At 34.5% G+C, this 21369-nt stretch overlaps 1 protein-coding gene across 1 annotated transcript in view; it reads right to left on the reverse strand.

Annotated features, from left to right (window-relative positions):
* Positions 1-2625: 2625 nt before the first annotated feature.
* The window catches only part of LOC117117009 (fibrillin-2-like), a 36165-nt gene continuing 17421 nt past the window's right edge, over positions 2626-21369 (reverse strand). Inside the window, exons 19-42 of the mRNA XM_033261180.1 lie at positions 20921-21052; positions 20633-20746; positions 19696-19818; positions 19388-19510; positions 18709-18957; positions 17892-18032; positions 17337-17459; positions 16822-16950; positions 15942-16048; positions 15572-15812; positions 15175-15315; positions 14659-14781; positions 13385-13507; positions 11730-11852; positions 11315-11434; positions 10756-10875; positions 10355-10474; positions 9941-10074; positions 8288-8531; positions 7642-7720; positions 7464-7504; positions 6010-6299; positions 5795-5899; positions 2626-3626 (exon numbers count right to left, since the gene is read on the reverse strand). Coding sequence (XP_033117071.1) covers positions 3555-3626; positions 5795-5899; positions 6010-6299; positions 7464-7504; positions 7642-7720; positions 8288-8531; positions 9941-10074; positions 10355-10474; positions 10756-10875; positions 11315-11434; positions 11730-11852; positions 13385-13507; positions 14659-14781; positions 15175-15315; positions 15572-15812; positions 15942-16048; positions 16822-16950; positions 17337-17459; positions 17892-18032; positions 18709-18957; positions 19388-19510; positions 19696-19818; positions 20633-20746; positions 20921-21052 — 3317 coding nt within the window. The 3' untranslated portion in view covers positions 2626-3554. The remainder of the gene's footprint in view (positions 3627-5794; positions 5900-6009; positions 6300-7463; positions 7505-7641; positions 7721-8287; positions 8532-9940; positions 10075-10354; positions 10475-10755; positions 10876-11314; positions 11435-11729; positions 11853-13384; positions 13508-14658; positions 14782-15174; positions 15316-15571; positions 15813-15941; positions 16049-16821; positions 16951-17336; positions 17460-17891; positions 18033-18708; positions 18958-19387; positions 19511-19695; positions 19819-20632; positions 20747-20920; positions 21053-21369) is intronic.

A 21369-nucleotide genomic window follows, 5' to 3' on the forward strand; every position in this document is an offset into this window, starting at 1 on the left:
CCATCATTACACATTGAGGCCCTTCTTTTAGGTAAAACGATCTATCTTAAATTTTCTTTCTCAAGTTTGGGACTATTATGTTTTTAAATAACTTAGAAGGCAAAGGAGGGCAAGCACAAGCCTAAAGCCTAACAAATGCGCGCGAAGCGCGCGAAAAATTTTTGTGTTGTTAATTCTAATTTCGTCGCAATTGATCAAAACTCCCTAAAATGTGCAATTTTTAGAGGAAATTGGCCTATCTCAACAAGAAATGCTCTTATGTTATATATGGCCACACTCGTTTTTTTGAACTGAATATAAGCATTTTCCTTATGGATTTATTTATTACAAACATATTCTTTCAACATCATTACACATTGAGGCCCTTCTTTTATAAACGATCTATCCTTAAATTTTCTTTCTTGAGTTTAGGACTATGTGTTATAATTTATAAGGCAAAGGAGAGCAAGCACAAGCTTTAACATTAAAAAATGCGCGCGTAGTGTGCGAAAAATGTTGTTTTCTAATTTCGTCGGAATTGATCAAAACTCCCTAAAATGTGCAATTTTTAGAGGAAATTGGACTACCTCAACAAAATATTGGATTTAAAATTTGAGATTTTCAGGCACTTTCCCGGGTGAAAAGGGCATTCAATGGGGAAAGATTTTCCACAGATGGATATTTTTCCCTTGTTCCCCGGTGGTTACACCACTGCGGAGAATACCTGGCGGCTTAGATCAAATGCGATGTGGACATTTTTTGAAGTGGAGAAGGGGTTGCAGGCCGGGGTATTGTGATATCTGTTCATTATATCTTCCTTTTTATTCTTGTCTTTATTTTTCTCTTCTCTTTTTCTTTTCCTTTTTCCTTTCTTTTTCTTTCTCTTTCCCTCCCTCTCTCCTCTTTCTTTTCTCTTCTTACCCAGCCCGATACGACGGCTTGGTCTGCCCCCCCCCCCTGGTCCCCGCCTTTTACGCCACTGTTTATAAGATGAATGAGAATATGAATCATGCAGATCTAGAATCAAATGAGCTAGGTGTCTAATTACTTTGTTCTTCAAAATTCAAGGTTTTCCCCCTCATGAAAACGGTAAGGTAAACTTTCTCAGCAGTCATACAAAAATCTCCAGACATTATATATTTTTCGCCAAAAAGTGGGGGGGGGGGCCCGGGGCCCCCGCTTCCGCCGGCCATGCTGTCCCCCCTCTAATTTGCTTTCCTGGAGTCTACACTGATGATATAAATTAAGTAAATCACCTTTATGTTTGTGAAATCAAAATGCTAACTAATGTTTTGTGTTCTCCCTCCCTAGTCCTGTATGATCGTTAATTAGATGGTATTATTTTCACTCACAATAGTGTAGGCCTAGTCGCAATATCACTTACACAAAAGTGGAATCCAAAAAACAAAAAAAAAGAAGAAAAGCAAAAACTCTTGATTGATTTTAAAAGTACTGTACATGCAAAAAGACTAAATTAATGACTGTTTTAAGTTTATCTTATTTGTTTTTCATGGGTCGAATTTTGAATACGTTACAAGCTAATTAGTAGATAATAAATCATTATTTTTATGTACACACACGAAATACATAAGCGGGCATAATTATGACTAAAGGGATAATTTTAAAAACTTTTTTATGAGTATTTCAGTGGCAAATTCAAGGGGCCCAGCCGGCCCACCATCCCTAATTTTTTTTTTTTTCGAAATTAAAAGTGGAAAAAAAATTATATTCAAATTCAGTCTGAGAGTGCCATTTCCGACCAACTAGAGGTGCCCTAATCATAAATTTTCTTACCAACCATGGTGAGGCTGAGGTGGTCTACACTCTCCATCTGTATAAGTCCCTCTATGGGCCCAGCCCTATTTCAAATTACTGGATCCGCCACTGGATATTTTAAAATTTCGTATGGAAATAAGTGTTAATTGCATTGCTTAAAATCAATTAAAAGGCTATATGCGCCAGAGCTTCCGGGGGTCCCTAACCAAGGCTTGGGCCTACGGCCCAAGGCTCATTTTTCATTTCGTCCCTCCCACTTTCAACCATGTAAAAAACATGTTTTGTAATAGACAAAACCATGTTTGTCTGTACAAAACATGTTTTGTATTAGGCCTAAGCAGGGGCAGATTTAGGGAGCGGGCATTTTGGAAAATAAAAAAAAGATGGAGAAAAAAAAAAGAAAGAAATAAAGAAAAAGAAATTATTCATCGCCCAAACCACCTCAGAGAATAATTCCGGGTGACTAAGAAAACAGTTTTTCGGGGTATGCCACAGATCCCCCTAGGGTAGTGTTGTCTCTCAATCGTCCCCCCACCTTCGGATATCTCTAGATCTGCATTTGCTAAAGGCCAATATAGGTATATATTTTTTTCAATAATTATTTGTTGTTCATATGTTGTTATTTTTCTCATACTCTCAATTTCCACTTGTATTGCTGTCAGTGTGGAACACAGACACTTGAGACAATTTAACACACATTTTAACAACCTGTTCAATGCACAATTATATTTATTATAAAATTAATGGCCTATATATGGCACAATATTTGTAAAATTAATTAAAAAAAACTACAAAATTTATAAAAATAAAAAAATCCTATTTAAATATATGTTTTTCTTTTTTAAATATATATTTTTTTAAATATATGTGTATTATAATATGGTAGGTAAAATATGCGTATAAGTATAAAAAATATATATTGAATATATACATGTATATCATTGTAGCAGAGTACTTCTATCATTTACCTACTTGTTATTTATTATATATTTGATGTTATATTATTTTGATTTTAATTTGATTTGATTTATTCAATATCTTTTAAATTACATACAGACATAGGAAATCTCGTTGACAGACGAAAAATAGGCAAAACAACGAAAAAGAGATATTCGGATAACCCTCTAAGTCCCTATTAGGGACTTATTTCCAGAGGGGTCCATCACAATAATATTACTGTATATTATATAATTATCTAGCTTTTTAAATAAAATAAAAGCAAAATCTCTGAAGAATTTGCATACGAATTTTCAAATGTGAGAATTCTACTAAGACAAATAATAATATATGTTATATAATATATAATTAATATCATATATAAATATGCGTAGAAGTATGAACACTATATATTAAAGAAACTGCCTTAATAGTGCAAAGAGCGGCGCATATAATTGTAGCAAAGCATTGCTTTCATTTACCATATTCTTTTATATTATATATTTGATGTTATTTTACTTTATATTACAGTATATAATTATCTAGTTTTTTTCAATAAAATTAAAGCAAAATCTCAGAAAAAAAAAATTAGATTATGAATCGTCAAATTCGACTAAGAAAAATAATAATGGTATATAATACATAATCCATATCATATATAAATATGCATAAAGGAATAAACACTATGTTTTGAAGAAACTGCCTTAATAATACAGTATCTAATACATTAGATACTGTTTTATGAAAAGCTTTGAAAAAAATCTGATTATGAATTGTCAAATGTGAGAATTTGACTATAACAAATAATGCTATAACATATAATATATAATTAATATCTTTAAAAATATCTTCAGCTGCTGAAATTACCGATCCATGTCTGCAAGACTTCTTGACCAACTTAACTGTTCATTTGACCATGGTGATGTTGAATTCGACTGAAATAAGAAATGATTATGTATGTAAATGTGATATTATTGTTGTATAATAAATTTTTTTATATCTTGTGATTTTATTGTATTGATTATATTTTTGATGTTTATTGCAATTTTCGCCTGTAAGTGGGAACGAAGAGTTCCTGTTGGACAATTGTTTTATTAATTATAAAATAAAATAAAAAAGTATATAATAGAATAAGTTGGAAACAAAGTTTAGAATGAACTTGCTCCGAATAATGTGAGGGATGCCTGAGCTCCCTCTCATTATTCAGAGTAACATTCCTTCTTACATTTATTTAAACATAATCAGTGCATCTTTGGTCTTTAATACTATTTATTTTCATGAATATTTTACCATTTTTAAGGATTTCATCATGGTAATTGATTTATTCAAAGGGGACAATGCAGTCCATTGCACAAGTAACAAAATCCTTTTAAATGGCATTTGACATGTGTAGTTCTGATCAAAAATGTAAAATTAGGACTGTTTATTAGTTATATAAGCACTTGCTAGTTTTTATTATACAAGTACAAAATTCAACTGATTGATATGAAGAAGACGAGAAAACATAACTATTTTTGTGCATTGCTGTCTTTTTGTAAGTCTCGGACCCTTTAATCTGCACAACTAAATATATATTTCGCTCATTTTGGTCATTTTTTTTTTAATCATATATCTCTGCTGTTTACTGTAGTTGGTACTAGTGACTGATCCCACCAATAAAGTATTATTAAATAGACTTGCCGGAACTATTTTAAACGCTGATATCACAACACCTGTTAACAATCTTATGAAATCTCTAAATTATGTAAATCAACGATGGGAAGAGAATATACTTATTATGACCTACTTATTATGATTATTTAACAGCCACAGTCCCTCAGTACTTAAATAATTTTTACTTGCGGTTCAATTAAAACAAAACTTTGCATTCCTTCAAAAATTTGATTTAATATTACATTTTTATTTTGCTTCTTGTGTATACCAAATTTTCTATCTATCTATCTATCTATCTATCTATCTATCTATCTATCTATCTATCTATCTATCTATCTATCTATCTATCTATCTATCTATCTATCTATCTATCTATCTATCTATCTATCTATCTATCTATCTATCTATCTATCTATCTATCTATCTATCTATCTATCTATCTATCTATCTATCTATCTATCTATCTATCTATCTATCTATCTATCTATCTATCTATCTATCTATCTATCTATCTATCTATCTATCTATCTATCTATCTATCTATCTATCTATCTATCTATCTATCTATCTATCTATCTATCTATCTATCTATCTATCTATCTATCTATCTATCTATCTATCTACATTCCTTCAAAAATTTGATTTAATATTACATTTTTATTTTGCTTCTTGTGTATACCAAATTTTCTATCTATCTATCTATCTATCTATCTATCTATCTATCTATCTATCTATCTATCTATCTATCTATCTATCTATCTATCTATCTATCTATCTATCTATCTATCTATCTATCTATCTATCTATCTCTATCTCTATCTCTATCTCTATCTCTGTCTGTCTATCTATCTATCTATCTATCTATCTATCTATCTATCTATCTATCTCTATCTCTGTCTGTCTGTCTGTCTGTCTATCTATCTATCTATCTATAACAAGAAGTTATTAGGAAACTACCCCCTTGAAACAGTGTGTCACCCTTTGCATGATAAAGGTGCATCCAAAATAAGTTTAACATTAAGTTTACGACATATAATACAAACACAATATAAAGGTAACAAGGTCTTAAATACAAGTAGAATAAACATCACTCAGGCAACTGACAAGGCCACTCCCATCCAAAACCCACACTCATCAAAGTACCATTAGTACTCAATAGGAGCAAAATTCCGATCGAAATGGCCCTGCCAATCCCCCGAGTTATCCTTATTTAATTTCAAATTAATATACAAAAATAAATCACCAAAACTCAAACTAAACAATTAAAATACAGTAAATCAAAAAGGAAAATGAATTAAACTGTATAACATAATAAAAAATTAAAAAATTAAGATATTCAGAACACCAAACATCTCTGAAAGCATACATATGAGATGAGTCGAATAAGTAAACAAAATCAGACACATGCAAAGCACTTTGACTTCATACGCCAATTATAACAATTATTTACCTGGAAACTGCTGGCCTCATCACCGGTTGCAACGAATGGTCGTATAAATTCAGAGTTTTCAGACTGTGTTTCCAGTTGATAGTCTGCCAATGAGCTCAGGTGCTTCTGTTTTGCATAGAAAAGGTGATTTTTTATTACAATACAAACATGCTAAATTTTGTCGAATTTTCAAAGGGCCCACTCTTTTGTAAATAATCCCTAACTTCACTACTCACATTAAGATACACTGTGTTTCGTATAACCCTGGAAAGATGATCAATTCTTGTGTCACTGTCAGTAGCCGACGATGCGATTGAAACTGAATCATAGAAACTCGAAGAAAGTCTTGGTAGGTTTGCGGCTTGATTGCGTACGACGACTCCGCTGAGTGGTCGCTTACGATTAGCCCTCCGCTTCTTTGCAATAACAAGAACACAGACGAAAGCCAGTACGAAAAGTAGTAGTGCAATAACGATGGAAAACATCACTACTAAAAATGCCTCAGAAGTGTTATCATCTGTTATTTCTATATGAAAATTAAAGATGTATATATTCTTAATAATGTCAGTTTTTATATAGTCCTTGATAATAATAATAATAATAATAATAATAATAGTTTGATCTTGACTGAGCACATTTTGCTGAAAGCCTCAATGCACTTTACATTATAAATAAAAATCCAGGGTTAAGCAAAATACACATTAAAAAGATGAGTTTTGAGTAGCTGTTTGAAAGTGACAAGTATCTATGCACTTCACATAATTACCTCTGCTATTGAATCAAACACATATGGGATTGAGCTCCCCTAAATAATATTTCCTATTAACTTTTGTTTCATGGTAATAGTATAAAGCATTCGTTTTGTAACTGACCGCGGTCAGTCATGCGTGAATAATATATAAAATGCTCGTACGAAAACATTCCCAACGTAGTTCATAATATGTTACACGTCACAATTTAACCATTTTGCTCGTCATACTCTGAAGGGCACAAGTGTAATAATAATACCCAAATTATTTATAATAGCGCCAATTCCAACGAATGGTCAAAGGCGTTGAGCATTACTACCCCCTGGTAATAATAATAATAATAATAATCAGTTTTTATATAGCGAAATTACAATCAATTATTTTTACCTTCCAAAAAGAGGGCCCAAGAGTGCCATTTCCGGTCATCTAGAGAGTACTATTTCCTCAAATTTTTACACCTATGCCCCAATCATGGGTGGGGCTGAGGTGTGTGTGGTCTCACTGAATGCCACGCCACCCACTTTTCAAAACTGATCTGCGCCTTTGCCTGGGTGGGGAGTATACTAAGTAGTGCACTACTTATTTAGCGCACAAAACTAGTACATTAACTACCACAGCATCCTATCAGGTACCCATTTATACTCATGGTAGAGAGAGAGACAAACGTATATAAAGTGCTTTGCAAGGACACAAGCAACTTGCACAGCGGGAGTTTCGAACTCCAGACCTCAAAGTTGGGAGTCTAAGCCACAAAACTGATGTGTCAACCGCTCCTACTACGCACAGAACTTTCTGTGTGAACTCAACTGAATTTGTGTGGCTAAGGTATCTATTTAACATGTGAGTTGCGATTTTGGAACATGTACTCCAATTACGATTTGTGACTTACGGTTTCAAATTTTTACTCCTGGAATAGTGGCAAAAACACTTTTGTTACATACCTTTTACTTCACAAAGATCCCCAGCAAAGCCTTCAGAGCAACTGTACATAAAAAAAAAATATAAGTAATAATTATCAATAATATTAATAATAATAATAATAATAATAAGTAGAAGGTATTGTATAATAAGTAATAATAATAAGTATAATGATAATATAATAAGATGGATAAGATTTACCTGCACGATCGCTCGAGTAAGTCATCGATTTTACACTCGCCACCATTATAGCAATACTCAGTGCAATTAATAGGAAGATCTTAAATGATAATGCAGACATACACAAATATTTTCTATCAGTATCGTACAGTTGTTTAATATTCCTGTGTGGCATTATGTATGTAGACCTCTATAACTTATAGCATTGATTCAGCATTTGCCATTTATCTTCAAAGCTTCAACAATGATGATATTTTGAAATAATCATCTACTACCGGTGAGATGCAAGACAAAACATGCAAATATTGAGATTATGTATAGAGGTCATGAATACTATAATAAGTCATGTATATAAGAATTAGAATGATAGAGTAATATTCTAATGAGTTGTTTCTTTGTTCAGTGACGGATTTCCCCACGCAATGTTCTTTTATTATTTTTAAGTTAATAAGTATTATGGGCGGAGTCAAGAATAGTTAAGCAGTCTAAATTGGATGTGTTTTTACATTTAACGGAGTTCAGAAAATGTTGAAATATGTGTGATGACTTGTCCCGAAACTAAGTGCTCCTTTGCGCAATTATTATATTGAACCTCACATTGAATCTAAAATGCGGGCGTAACTTTATCCACTAATATACAAAAAAAAAAAGAGATAAGTATTCTTACCTTCCCCTACATATTCATAATTTAGGTCAATTGTAATATTTATTCTGGAATCTGTTGAATATAAGCGACTGTCATTATCCGCTTTCTGTAGGAGCATTTCTAATAGCTGTTTACCATCACTGGTTGTCCTAGTATAGAAATCGAGTTGGTAAACTACAATAATACTGCTCTCCAAGAAGCCAAGTATAGTGCAGGCGTAAAAATGTGCTGCCGTTTCTAATAGAGTACCATACACATCGTCTATCTAATAAGATATTAACATTAAGGATAATGATAACGATAACGATAACGTTAACAGTACTGGAAACGCTATGTCAAAAGATGACGTCAAAATAATGATAACCTATTCCTCAAAAAAAGACTAGCATAGTTCATAATTTGAGGCACTATATAAGTTGTATATTACTAAAACCTTATTTTAAGTTGATGAGTATACAGACATAATTGAAAGTCCATTTGCGGAAAGGGTCATTAGAGTCAATTCTCATACAGTATTTTATGTGAGAAGTGTATGCGCAGTTCGTGACGACTCAAAGGCTTTCTTCGTTGTCTAAGACTTTGTTTTCGAACAAAGCACAGGGCGAGGCCGAGGAGGCTTTGTTCTTTGTGCACCACGCGGCTCCGGAGGGCTTTTGCGCCGTGAATGGGGCTGGCTTCGCTCTGTCCTTTTTTTTTTCTCTAACGCGGATCCAACTCTGGTCCCTGATGCCATTGCTCTCCTTCGGGAGGGTATTGGCCTTACTTCCGACCAGTTCGGAAAAAACGTCAGGCGATCAGACCGCAAAAATTCCGAATGGACACTCTCGCTCTCATACTCCAAGGGCTCATGCCCGGTGACTGGACTATAGACCTCAAGGATGCTTACTTTCACGTGCCTATTTTCCCAGCAGATCGCAAATGGCTGCGTTTCCGTCTGGACAGGCGTACGTTTCAGTTCAAAGTTCTTCCCTTCGGTCTATCCACGGCTCCTCGGGTGTTTACACGGGTGGTGAAATCCCTAGGTGCAGTGTTTCACGGATTTTCATGTCGCCATTGTTCCGAAAACGGAACACCCCTTTGAAAAAAAAAATGGAACAGTCCGACCCAGGGCCCCACGCATGAACCGTCTCCCTAACAAAAGTCCTCATTCCCTAGAGATCCAAAAGATCACGGAGAGGGTAGGAAGGGAGGGAAGGTTATCCAGGTAAGTACTGTATCTCACTCATAGACTACCAACATCACGATTGATTTGTGTATTTTCACTACCGTAGGTCACGATTGTCGAGAATGAGCAACTATCTATATACTATTTAGGCTATGGTTTAATTAAATATATTAAGGAAGCATTTGATTTGTATTGATTATGTGACAATTAAAAGTATTATATATATTTTATTTGACAACAAAACTTTAAAAGATCAGCACTCACAAAAACTCTTCAAAAATGTGAAAAGCTAATAAAATCACAATTAAAAACAGGTTAGGTCTATGCATCAACACAACAAAAAGGTAAAAAGTTCGAATTTAAACATTTAAAATACAAGTCATGAATCAAGCATAATATACATAAAAAGCATCACCAAATTTGACAATAAATCTGAAAAAATTGCAAACAATACTAAGGATACTAAAATTGACATAACAATTCTTATTCTAACTGGGTCAGATACTTACTATCGTACACATTTGTTTGGCATAAAGTTTAAACTTGGTTGATGAGCTATCTGCCAACGCTTCATCCCATTCTGCCAACGCCTTTGATCCGTTCACTTCAACAACAAGTATTTTCCCACGAAACGATTTTCCACCTAAAAGGTATAGATACCATAATTTGTTTACACTCGAACTCAGTAATGATAGTAATACTATTGTTAAAATTAAGCTATAGTATGTTATATAGGCTTACTTGAATAAATATATTATATTAGATATTGACTTTGGACCATGTTTAAATATTAGACAGATAAATAGGTTTAATCAAACTGTGTTTCTCAAATTTTGACAGGAAAAATGATGGGGTAATCTACTTCAGAATTTTATTGTATGACAGGCAAACGAGTGAAATAACATCAATGAATGTTGGCTTACTTAAGCATGCACCGTCAAGAAAAACATATCCCAAAACGCATTCGCAAGTGAAGCTGCCAACCGTATTCAGACATTCTTCGTTAGCTCCACCACACGGATCTTCTAAGCATTCGTCTTTGTCTACAAATTAATTGGAAACAATAAATTTCAATATTCCACTATCGTTGTATTTAAATTATAGGATTATGGCAATCGCCATTTCCAGATAAACTATCTGGAGACAGCGTCACTCTGTTACTTATGTTTATTCGATTATTTTTTATTCAGCATTTTTTCACAGTGGCACCTCGCAAGGTACATACCACTGCATAAAAACATATCAGTGACAGCATAAATAATAAAGAAGACGAGAAGATACAAAAATAAATGACTGTAAGGTGGGCCTATCGACATAACCTTACCGGCGCAAACTCGGCTAGCATCACGTTCAAATCCCGTCGCACACTCACAAGAGAAACCGCCATCTGTGTTAGTACAGTTTTCTAATACTTTACATGGATTTATCAAGCATTCGTCTATATCTGTAAACATAATTGGTAAATTCATAATAATAGTGATTTTTCTTTCAAAATAATTGATGTCATCACCATTTATAATTTCATGAGTTCACAACACATGATGTCACTAAAAGTCATCTGTGAATTTTAAGTTCTCCTCATCGTGTAGATTCTAGAACGTAATTTCGCCAAGTCTAGGTATGCAGAGAACGCAGGATGCGCGGTAGGATGGTCATGCATGAGCGACTCCATTCTAGCGTTGCGTCATCGCACAAATCGAAAGCTCCCTTTTAATAAACATACACACAACATGTTTATGTCGAATGACCTTGATTGACCTTTGATACGGGTATGTGCAGTTGAAACTAGAAATTGGCCTATCAATATATCAGGATAAATGATTCAGAAAAAAGGCAATGAACATGACAGATTGTGGACGAATTGATTTATAATCGTTACTTACCAACGCATGTGCCATTATCAAATGAATATCCTTCCAATTGGCATTGACAGGTATGACTGCCATTTATATTGATACAGTCTGCGTTTGATGGACATGGACTTCGTAAACAGCTATTCTCATCTGTCAGAAAAAATGTTAAAAATTCTTAACATATTTAATAATCTTCATCATGATGATCATCATCGTCGTCGTCGTCATTGTCATCATCATGCCATGCAGTCGCCTGAACTGGTGGTTAGTCACTATGTGTGTGCGCTGAACTGTAAAGATCTCTTGGTCCCTGGGGTTCACTTCCCATCGCTGCTATCCTTGGGTTATCCTTGGTGTTTACAACGAATAATCTCATCCATCCAAAATCATCATCATCACCATCATCATCACCGCCTTGTAGCGATAGTAAAATACTGTCTCTTACCGATACATGCATTGTCTTCAATGATGAATCCCGGCAGACAGACACATTCGTAGCTGCCATAAGTATTATTACATTTGAAACCAGATGGACATTCAAAGATCTCTTTGGCACATTCATCATCATCTGCAACAAAATACCATTGCTAATTAACTATCCAAAATGTCAGAACTGACCAATCAGATCAGGACCAAGAGGACGTGCATACATTATGTTTACGGTGTTGTGTTGTTTCAATATCCAAGCAATATGGTTTATAGCAGGGGTGGGCATTAAATTGGTTGGAGGAACAAAGGGAATTTTTTATTCAACTCCAAGGGCCGTACCCAAACTTTGATATTTCAGTGCACTTCTAAAAACCTTTATACACTGTTTTATGGCCACTATGCTCCATTTTAATATTACTTTTTACAGATGATTGGTGCTGGGCTGCAAAAAAACAAGGTGTTTTCTTGCCAAAAATGGTTTACGGGCAGCGCACATAGAATTTGTAATTTATTTTCGCGGGCCGGAAAAAAAAAAACACTGGTGGGCCGTATGCTCATGCCCATACATCTGAAAGCTTGCATTATTTTTGCTATATTTTCTAAACATTGGGTATGTTATAGAATAGGCATCACTGAATATAAAAAGTATGTTCATGCAGGGGGCAACGAGCAAATTTCAAAATGGTCGAAATTTTAAAACATTTTATTACCAATAATTGTACTTTTATGACATTAAAAGATGATAATATACTAAATATTCTTTCACATAAGTGACAATAAATATAAAATAATATTTTACCTCATATTTGCAAAATTGAAATATAAAAAAATGGCCACCATTTTAATAATTTTAGCTATTTTAGCATATATTTAATTTATGCAGTTACTTACTTAATTAGGCCCATAAAAACTAGAATTTAAAATGGAACAAATTGCAAAAATTAATTTAATAAAAATAATAATAGTGTAGTTTTATATAGCGCACATATCCATCTAATGTAAGATGCACAGGGCGCTTGATATGTGGACTAGGAACTTGATCAAAGACTTTCTTCGCCCCTAAGGGTCCCTTCGTGTCTGTACTACCCGGTCCCTCGGTACCAGCAACTCTCGTTGTCCACCACAGGGGCTGTCTGTTCCAGTACACCGGGGTATCCCCCTACTCGTCTCAAAGGATGTACTGGGTTCTTTATAGTGCACACGAGCCACTGTATACACTGGGCCTACGGTTTACAATTTGTGTCATTTCAAAGGCTACGTTGTACGGGACTAATTAAAACATTAATTTCATATATTAAATATATGTTAAATAGCTAAACAAATTAAAATGATGGCCATTTTGGATTTGAATTTTGCAGACTTGAAGTAAAATATTATTTCTATTTATAATGTCACTGAAAATATATTCAATATCTTAGCATTTTTTATGTCATAAAAGTACAATTATTGGTAATAAAATGTTCAAAAATGGCTGCCATTTTGAAAGTAGGGGATTGTCTCACAGTGTACTCTTCACACTGCTCAATCACCATCAGAAGGACCCCACTGGAAATAAGTCTTATTCAGAATTTTTTGGGTTATTCTTTACGATCTATCTATCCAAAATCATCATCATCATCGTCTAGCTGGTGTAGGCTGAAAAGGTAGTGATAATAAAATAATATTTCTTACCAATACATGCATTGTCTTCAAGGATGAATCCCGGCCGACAGACACATTCGTAGCTACCATAAGTATTATTACATTTAAAGCCAGATGGACATTCGAAGGTCTCTTTGGCGCATTCATCATCGTCTGCAATAAAAGAACATGGCTAATTAACCTTCTAAAGTGTCGAAACTGACCAATCAGATCAGGACCAAGAATACGTGCACGTCCCACAAACATACATACTATGTTTACGCTGTCGTTTTGTTGGACCTTGACAACAATATCCAAGCGAAAGGATTGAAAGGTCCATTTCCTTCTATTATTACATTAATTTTTGATTAAAAATCAATGAATCTACCATTATGAAAAATATATTATACTAATGAATGCAATGAATGATTAATTGAAATAATGGTTGATAAATCATTAAAGTGTTTTACACTCAAATTCTTCTTGCTTAGCTCAGTCAGCTAGAATGGTGGAAGCCACTGTGTGTGCGCTGAACCGACAAGATCTCATGGTCCCTGGCTCAATTCCCATAGCTGCTCTCCTTGTGTACTTCAGCTGGAGGGCTAAAGCATTGCAAGTTACGGTAGCACAACGTCTTTTGGATGAGACAATTAGGAAGTTGGTCCTGTGTGTATTATGGCCAATGTGTACGTTATGAACGCTGTACACTCATCGGAAATAGAGTAGGGCATTGTCTCATGGTGTACTCTTCACACTGCTCAAACACCACCAGAAAGACCCAACTGGAAATAAATCTTCTTCACACTTTCGTGGGTTATCCTTTGTGTTTACACCGAATAAACTCATCTATCCAAAATCATCACCGTATTAGCATTATAGTCAGTGGCGTAACGCTTATGTGTTCTCATCGATGGTCCGCAGGGCTCCGACCCCGAGGAGCCCACCCCATATGTTCCTCGATCTAGCATCTTGACCAAAAAGGACTTTCTTGATACATAACATCATAATGTGTCGACTGCAGGGCATATATTATATTACAGTATATCCAGTGGCGGTTTAAAGGGACCCCTAAAAAATTTGTCTAAAAAAAATTTAAAATGGAGATAAAAAGAAAACCATATTCAAAATTTTAAGTCTGTGAGTGCCATTTTTGGTGCAAACATAATTAAAAAGTGAGCATATCCAAAATCCCATGATGGAATTGGCGACCGGGACCCAAAAACTTCCCCCAGTTTCAGTAGGCCACAGGGCCCCTGGCCCCATCGTTATGCCACTGATTATAGTGTAGGCACACAATGAAGTGATAGTAAAATAATATCTCTTACCAATACATGCATTGTCTTCAATGATGAATCCTGACAGACAGACACATTCGTAGCCGCCATAAGTATTATTACATTTAAAACCAGATGGACATTCGAAAGTCTCTTTGGCGCATTCATCATCGTCTGCAATAAAAGACCACTTCTAATTACCTTACCATAGTGCGATAAGGCTTAGTGGTAAGGTCCATTCTTTAGGGTGTCCTTATCTATTTCTATTATTACATTAATTTTTGATTGAAAATCAATGAATTTACATTATAAAAGATTTAGAATACTATAAGTAACGGACACAATGAATGATTAATTGAAATAATGGTGGGTAAAACATTAAAATTTTCTACACTCAAATTCTTCTTGTTTGTTCCACGGTCAATAGGCCAATTCTGTTTTGCCCAAAACCGCCTTAAATTTAAAAAGTACTTCATAATACACATGATAAGAGCCATAAAATTAATAAAGAGATACCTACAGTATTTCTATTTCTAAGAGAAGACTGTTCGTTGTGTATCAACTTACCCACGCATGAATCACTGGTTTCATTTAGTATGTAGCCGTGGAAACAGGTTTGACAATCGTATTTCTCGTGGCCTAAAAAAATGCAATCTTGGAAAAGTCTCTGTACACAGTCGTCTGTGCTCTCAAAGCAGGGATTGATATCTGTAATAAATATTAAAGGAATATGTCACCGGTGTGTAACAAAATCTAAAAACATCCCTCAGAAATTTAATAAACATTATAAATAAATTAATAATTTTTTTTTGGATAGAATTTAATCTTGGAAATTTCACTTCTTTCCAGTGGCGAAAATACTTTCTGAAATATCAACAGAGGGCGTACTCCATAGCGAAGAACTAGTACGAGAGCCATATATATCTATAGTTCTGTGAAGAACTTTGGATATTTTCACACTTACCAGGTTCCATAACTTCAACATCAGTTACATGCACCTGATTGTCAGGATCCAAGAAGTCCATATTACTGCCTGTTAACCCATTTAAGAATACTTGCCGTAACTGTTCGTCCGTAATGTTTAAATCTTTATCGAAACTGACGATAAAGGAGACGCCTAAGCCATCGGTTGCATTATAAAATGCAGCAGTTTCAGTGCCGAAATATTGATCTTTAATAGCACTCATTCGGAAAAGAGTATCCATCTGTTAACAAGATGAAATGTACATTAATACGTTGGTATTGACAGAATATAATTTTTTTTAAATAATGTACATTTTATTTTTTAAACATGATCGCAACTAAAAAAGAATTTTCTTTCTTGATAAACTTACATCTTTTGCTAATGCCACTGAAGTTTCATCAAAATCAAACTGAAACATTGTCACGCTCAATCCTTTGATGTACAAGAATTCAACCATTAGCGTTTTCGATGCTGATGCTGTTTAAACAAAGAAAATTATATTTACTACTCTACTGGTCTCACTGGCCTAGTACTGTGGCGGCACGGCTACAAGGATCCGGACTTTCCCACTCTAATCAAATCATATACTAAACCTAAATTTATTTTTCGTCTGAAACGTAACAACTTTAAGAAGAATTTACTTTATTATGAAAATAATATAGTATAATAAAGTACATGGGAATTGACGTAATTAGCAAAATGTGAAAATGTAACAAAAAGATGGAGGATCACATAATCAAAGCCAATCTGATTGAAATCTGTTTGATCCACCATAATTACAATAATACTGTAGTACGTACGCGCGCGTACCGTACTACTACCACAAGAATAAGAGTATTAATTATAATAATATAATGACAACGAAAATAATAAGTAACAGTAATAATAACTATAAAAATAACACAATAACAAGCACAAATGACAGTAACAATATTAATAATAATATTAATAAAGGGGGTGGGTGGAATACCTAGTGTATAAATTTGGCCCCGGGAGGGGAAGATATGGATTTAGTATCGTGTGAGGCTGAATTCATGAGGGCCGATATTTCTGTGATACCAGCAGTTTTATATGACACTTGGCCCTACTATTAGGCCCTGTCCAGAATATAAAAATTTATTAAAGCAAAACACGTCACATGCCTATATATGGGTATGGTGACATCACATCATGACCATATATAGGCACATCATGACTACATATGGGCATACAACCCAGTTGTTGATAGTATGGACAGATGTTAAAATTACCTCGACATTGGCCACTAATGTTGAAATAAAAGGTTTGACAGGTGCAATAGTAGGAGCCCTCAGTGTTTACACATCGCTCTTTCGCTTCAATATCACATGTATTAACCTGTTGATCACATTCATCTATATCTGTTATCATAAAAGGTACAAATTTACGAAATGGTAAAGATCACCAATCAAATGAAATATAATTTTAATTATCCTTTTACTATCGAGTTGTAATTTTGTTATGGATAAACAATTTTTATTTTGTGCAAGTTACGGCCTCAGGAAAATCTTGATTGTTATCTTATCATCAGTGTCTATTCTCATCACCATCACCTTCTTTTGAATCTGAATTTTATCACTGTCACTGTTCCTCATCACCATCACCAACAACCACCATCACCACCACAATCACCACCACCCTCATCACCTCCAACCATCATCCTCATAGTCATTTTATTATAACATGAATTGTCCTCATTGACGCGGTTCTTGAAAAGTCATTTTGATGCAGCACTTTAATGACTGACCTTCGCAATTGTAGCCGTCTCCAGTGAATCCACTTTTACATCCACAAGTGTATGATCCGACAGTATTTGTACATGTAGCAAAGTCATGGCAATTATCAATTCGGTATTCACACTCGTCGTAATCTAATAATACAAAATAAACTAATAACTATAAGAATACTTAAGGAAATTATGTTTGGTATAACTGTACCTTTATTTTTAAATTAACTTGAACACAAACATTATTGACAAAAAAGATTGAAGTTTTTTGTCAATAAATTTTGTGTTAAAGGTATATAGTAAACATCTGTTAGCTGGTAGAAAATAATTATTCTTCTATTATTTATTATCTATTTAATTTTAGCTGACAACTAATAAATAATAGAAATATACAAATTAACAATTCAATTTTGTTTAAGTCATACTAATTTAGTAGCTGTATATATTATTAAGATGAAACATCCTATTACCAAGATTATCGTTTTGCATTATTTATCTGGTGACAATTATAATAATTAATCCTAATACCTTAGATTATAAGGTACCAGTCACTTGTAGTATAAAATTATACAGTACCGTTGCAAGTGCCATTTCGAGCGTTCCCTCCTTCAGTGCTTACATAGCCAATGTTACAGAAGCACGTAAACGATCCCACTGTGTTATTACAACGCGCATTGACGTCGCACTCATCCGTATCAAGGGCACACTCGTTTATATCTGTAACAGTAAATATATATATTTCAAATTTTATATTTAAAACCTAATAGATAAGGGGCGTAACTAACCCTTCCCCCAAGTTTTTAAGTTTTCAAAAATCTATATCTTATTAAGCATCACAAAAGGTTTATTCATTAAACAACCCTTCTGTGTCTTAGAAAAATTAGTTGTACAGCATATGATTTTTCTTTTGTATCTGGAGCCTGACGTTTAGGATGATTTTTTAGGATGACTTTTTTATGAGCCAGCTTAGGCACATGTATGTGTATTACACTACACCGCATAATACAGTATTTATGTTTGAGGCCTCATAAACTATAATGCTCAAAGTCCCGCACTGTTGAAACCATGTTACATGAATTTGAAATATTAATATAATAAATTATTACTATGTAATCATTGTAGAATTTGATGCATGATAATAGAATACTAGGCCTGATAATATTAAAATTATTAATGCGTATTAAGCTGCATATTTCAAATATAGTAATGATATTAATAACAATGGCGTTATCAGTAAAATCATCATCAACATTCCATTAAGCATCGACATGATCAACTTCATCAGCAAAAACCCTTGAAGAAACGAACGACACTGTACAGAAATATGTATATGTATTCACATAGGCCTACTTCAACATTTGACGTTATGACAACACACCAAAAGTAAGCTCACCCTCACAAATGAACCCGTTTCCGTCAAAACCCACTTTACATAGACATGTGTATGAGCCTATGTTGTCCGTGCACGTTGCTTGTTGATGACAAATATCAGGCTGATCGCTACATTCATCAATGTTGTCACATGCTTCGAACCCGTCTCCACGGTAGCCTTCTATGCATGCACACGTGTATGATCCAGGCGTATCGGTACAGTTGGCATTGTCGTGACACAGATTATTAATATTACTGCATTCATCAATATCTATGATGATACATAAAGTGGACTAAAAATAGTATTACTTTTACTATTATGAGCTTCATTATCGTAACCATCATCATCTTTCATCTTCATCACCATCAAAATCATCATCATCCTCCTCCACATTATCATCATAATCATCATCACCACCATAATCACCATCATCATCATCATCATCATTATCACCACCACCATCATCATTATCGTCATCATCAACAACAAAAACACTAGTACCATAAAAATATATGACTATTTAAGCATGGTTTCCATACAATCGCTACACGCTATTGCCGACAGCTTTCAGTGATGTTGATTGGTTGGTCGGTTGAATTGGGGAGCCTTCACGATTGCATCGGGGACTGCTACGCAGTTCAACGATTGCACTGAGAACATGTAGCGACAGTGTAGCGATTTTATGGAAACAAAAATTTACTTGTGCAACTTGTAACGCCGTCTCCGCTGTAACCATCCGGACATGTGCAATTAACAGATCCAATAGTATTGGTGCAAGTTGCCAGGCTATGACAAGTACCCATCGACAAACATTCGTTCTCATCTACACCAAAATATTTGAAAATAGTGTAAACTTACTGAAAAAGGCATTCATAAGATAACAGACAACTAATACTACAAGAATGTCATAATGAATTTAAGCAAATGCAGTGCATTTCATGAGTTATGGTGGCCAAAAGATATATAGAGCCTGACAAGACAGGTGAATACAGGTGAACTGTCACATACCTATACACGTTCTTCCATTACCGGTGAATCCCATTTGACAAACGCATATATAACTGCCTTCTTGGTCTCTACACTCGGAATTCCCAGTACAATCGTGTAGGTTATCTGTACATTCGTCAATATCTGCAACACACATTAATTCACATATTTATGCCTTCATTAATCCATTTTCTTTAGTCCAATGATTAAGCTACGTATCTTAACAACCAAAGTATGATATTAAACATGAAATGGAGACAGTTATTTCATAAAGCCTAAAAAAAATTCACAACCAAATTTCGAAAACATCAATAAATTATTAGCAACAACAAAATGTCACACTGCATTGTTCCAGACTAAAACCAAACCCAGAGCTGCCAACGATAATAATAAACCTGAAGGCTAGTGGAAAGGTGGTTAGTGTTGCTATCAATGATATCATCAAAAATCAGAGGACAAAAAAGTGAGAATGTTTTTAATCATAAAAAAAAAACTAGTAATGGCATTTGCATGAACCAAAAAGTTAAATCCCACTCTGGTTGAAAAAATCCTATTATCTTATCTGTAGTTGTAAATGGATGGGATATGCACTGTCGCGCGTTACTAAACCTTAATTTTAATTGCGCATACAGACCGTTATAACAAATATCAAAAAAACGTTTAGCTACACTAATAACATATTGTAATTGATATTTAAATGTTCAATATATACACAGTGGTGGATCCAGGTCAAGAGAAATAAGGTATTTGTGATGTTCCTTTGCCTATTGTGGGATCCTGAGGGCTATACCCCCTGTAAGCTGCAGACATTCAACCATTTTAATTTCTTATCTAAATGATTACACACTTTCAGTGATTTTTTTGGCTGCTGCCAGTTGTGTGGGGGGGGGGGGCACCCCTTTTTGCCAACTCGGATCCGCCACTGATACCGGTTAGTGAAATCATTGCATAAACGTACTTTCGCACCGTGGTCCATTGAATCCATCAAGACAACTACAGCTATAGTTTCCATGTCCATTGACACATTCGGCATTGGCGATACATATACTGCTGTTTAAACACTCGTTAATATCTGTATGAAAAAAAAACATATTTATTAGAATAATACAATAGTACATACCGGTATACCGTAGTACTAGATATTACAGTAGTAACCTACCATATCTCTCGGGAATTATTACTGTATGACTTTTATAAACTAAAATTGTAAATCTCTTTATGTCCTTTTCCCCCAGTCTGAGTTTACCTTGACATGTCCTAAGGTCATTTTGTAGCTCATAACCCGGTGAACAACTGCACATATAGCTTCCATCCATATTGGTACATAAACCAATGGTATCGTCACATGAGTTCTCACCATTTGTACATTCGTCTATATCTATATATTTTCCAACAAAAGTATAATTATTTCAATGTATGTTTGCGTCAGAAAAAAAATACTGCATCGCGTTGTTAACACGACGTGTTTACATAAAATGTACCAAAATGAAATCCCTCCCTTAAACCTACTTCTGTCTTCCACATTAAAAATGTAACATTCCATAATAATCAATCAGTCAATCAATAAACAAGGATATACAGGGGCGGATCCAGAAATGTCCAAAAGGGGGGGCCGGAAGCGGGGGCCGAAAGTTGGGCCGATTGAGACAACACTGTCGTAGGGGGTCTGGGGCATGCCCCCGCGAAATTTTTGTG

The sequence above is a fragment of the Anneissia japonica genome, unplaced genomic scaffold (genome assembly GCF_011630105.1).
Source record: "Anneissia japonica isolate Jap-2015-1 unplaced genomic scaffold, ASM1163010v1 scaffold287720_len810639_cov167, whole genome shotgun sequence".
Classification (NCBI taxonomy): Eukaryota; Metazoa; Echinodermata; class Crinoidea; order Comatulida; family Comatulidae; genus Anneissia; species Anneissia japonica.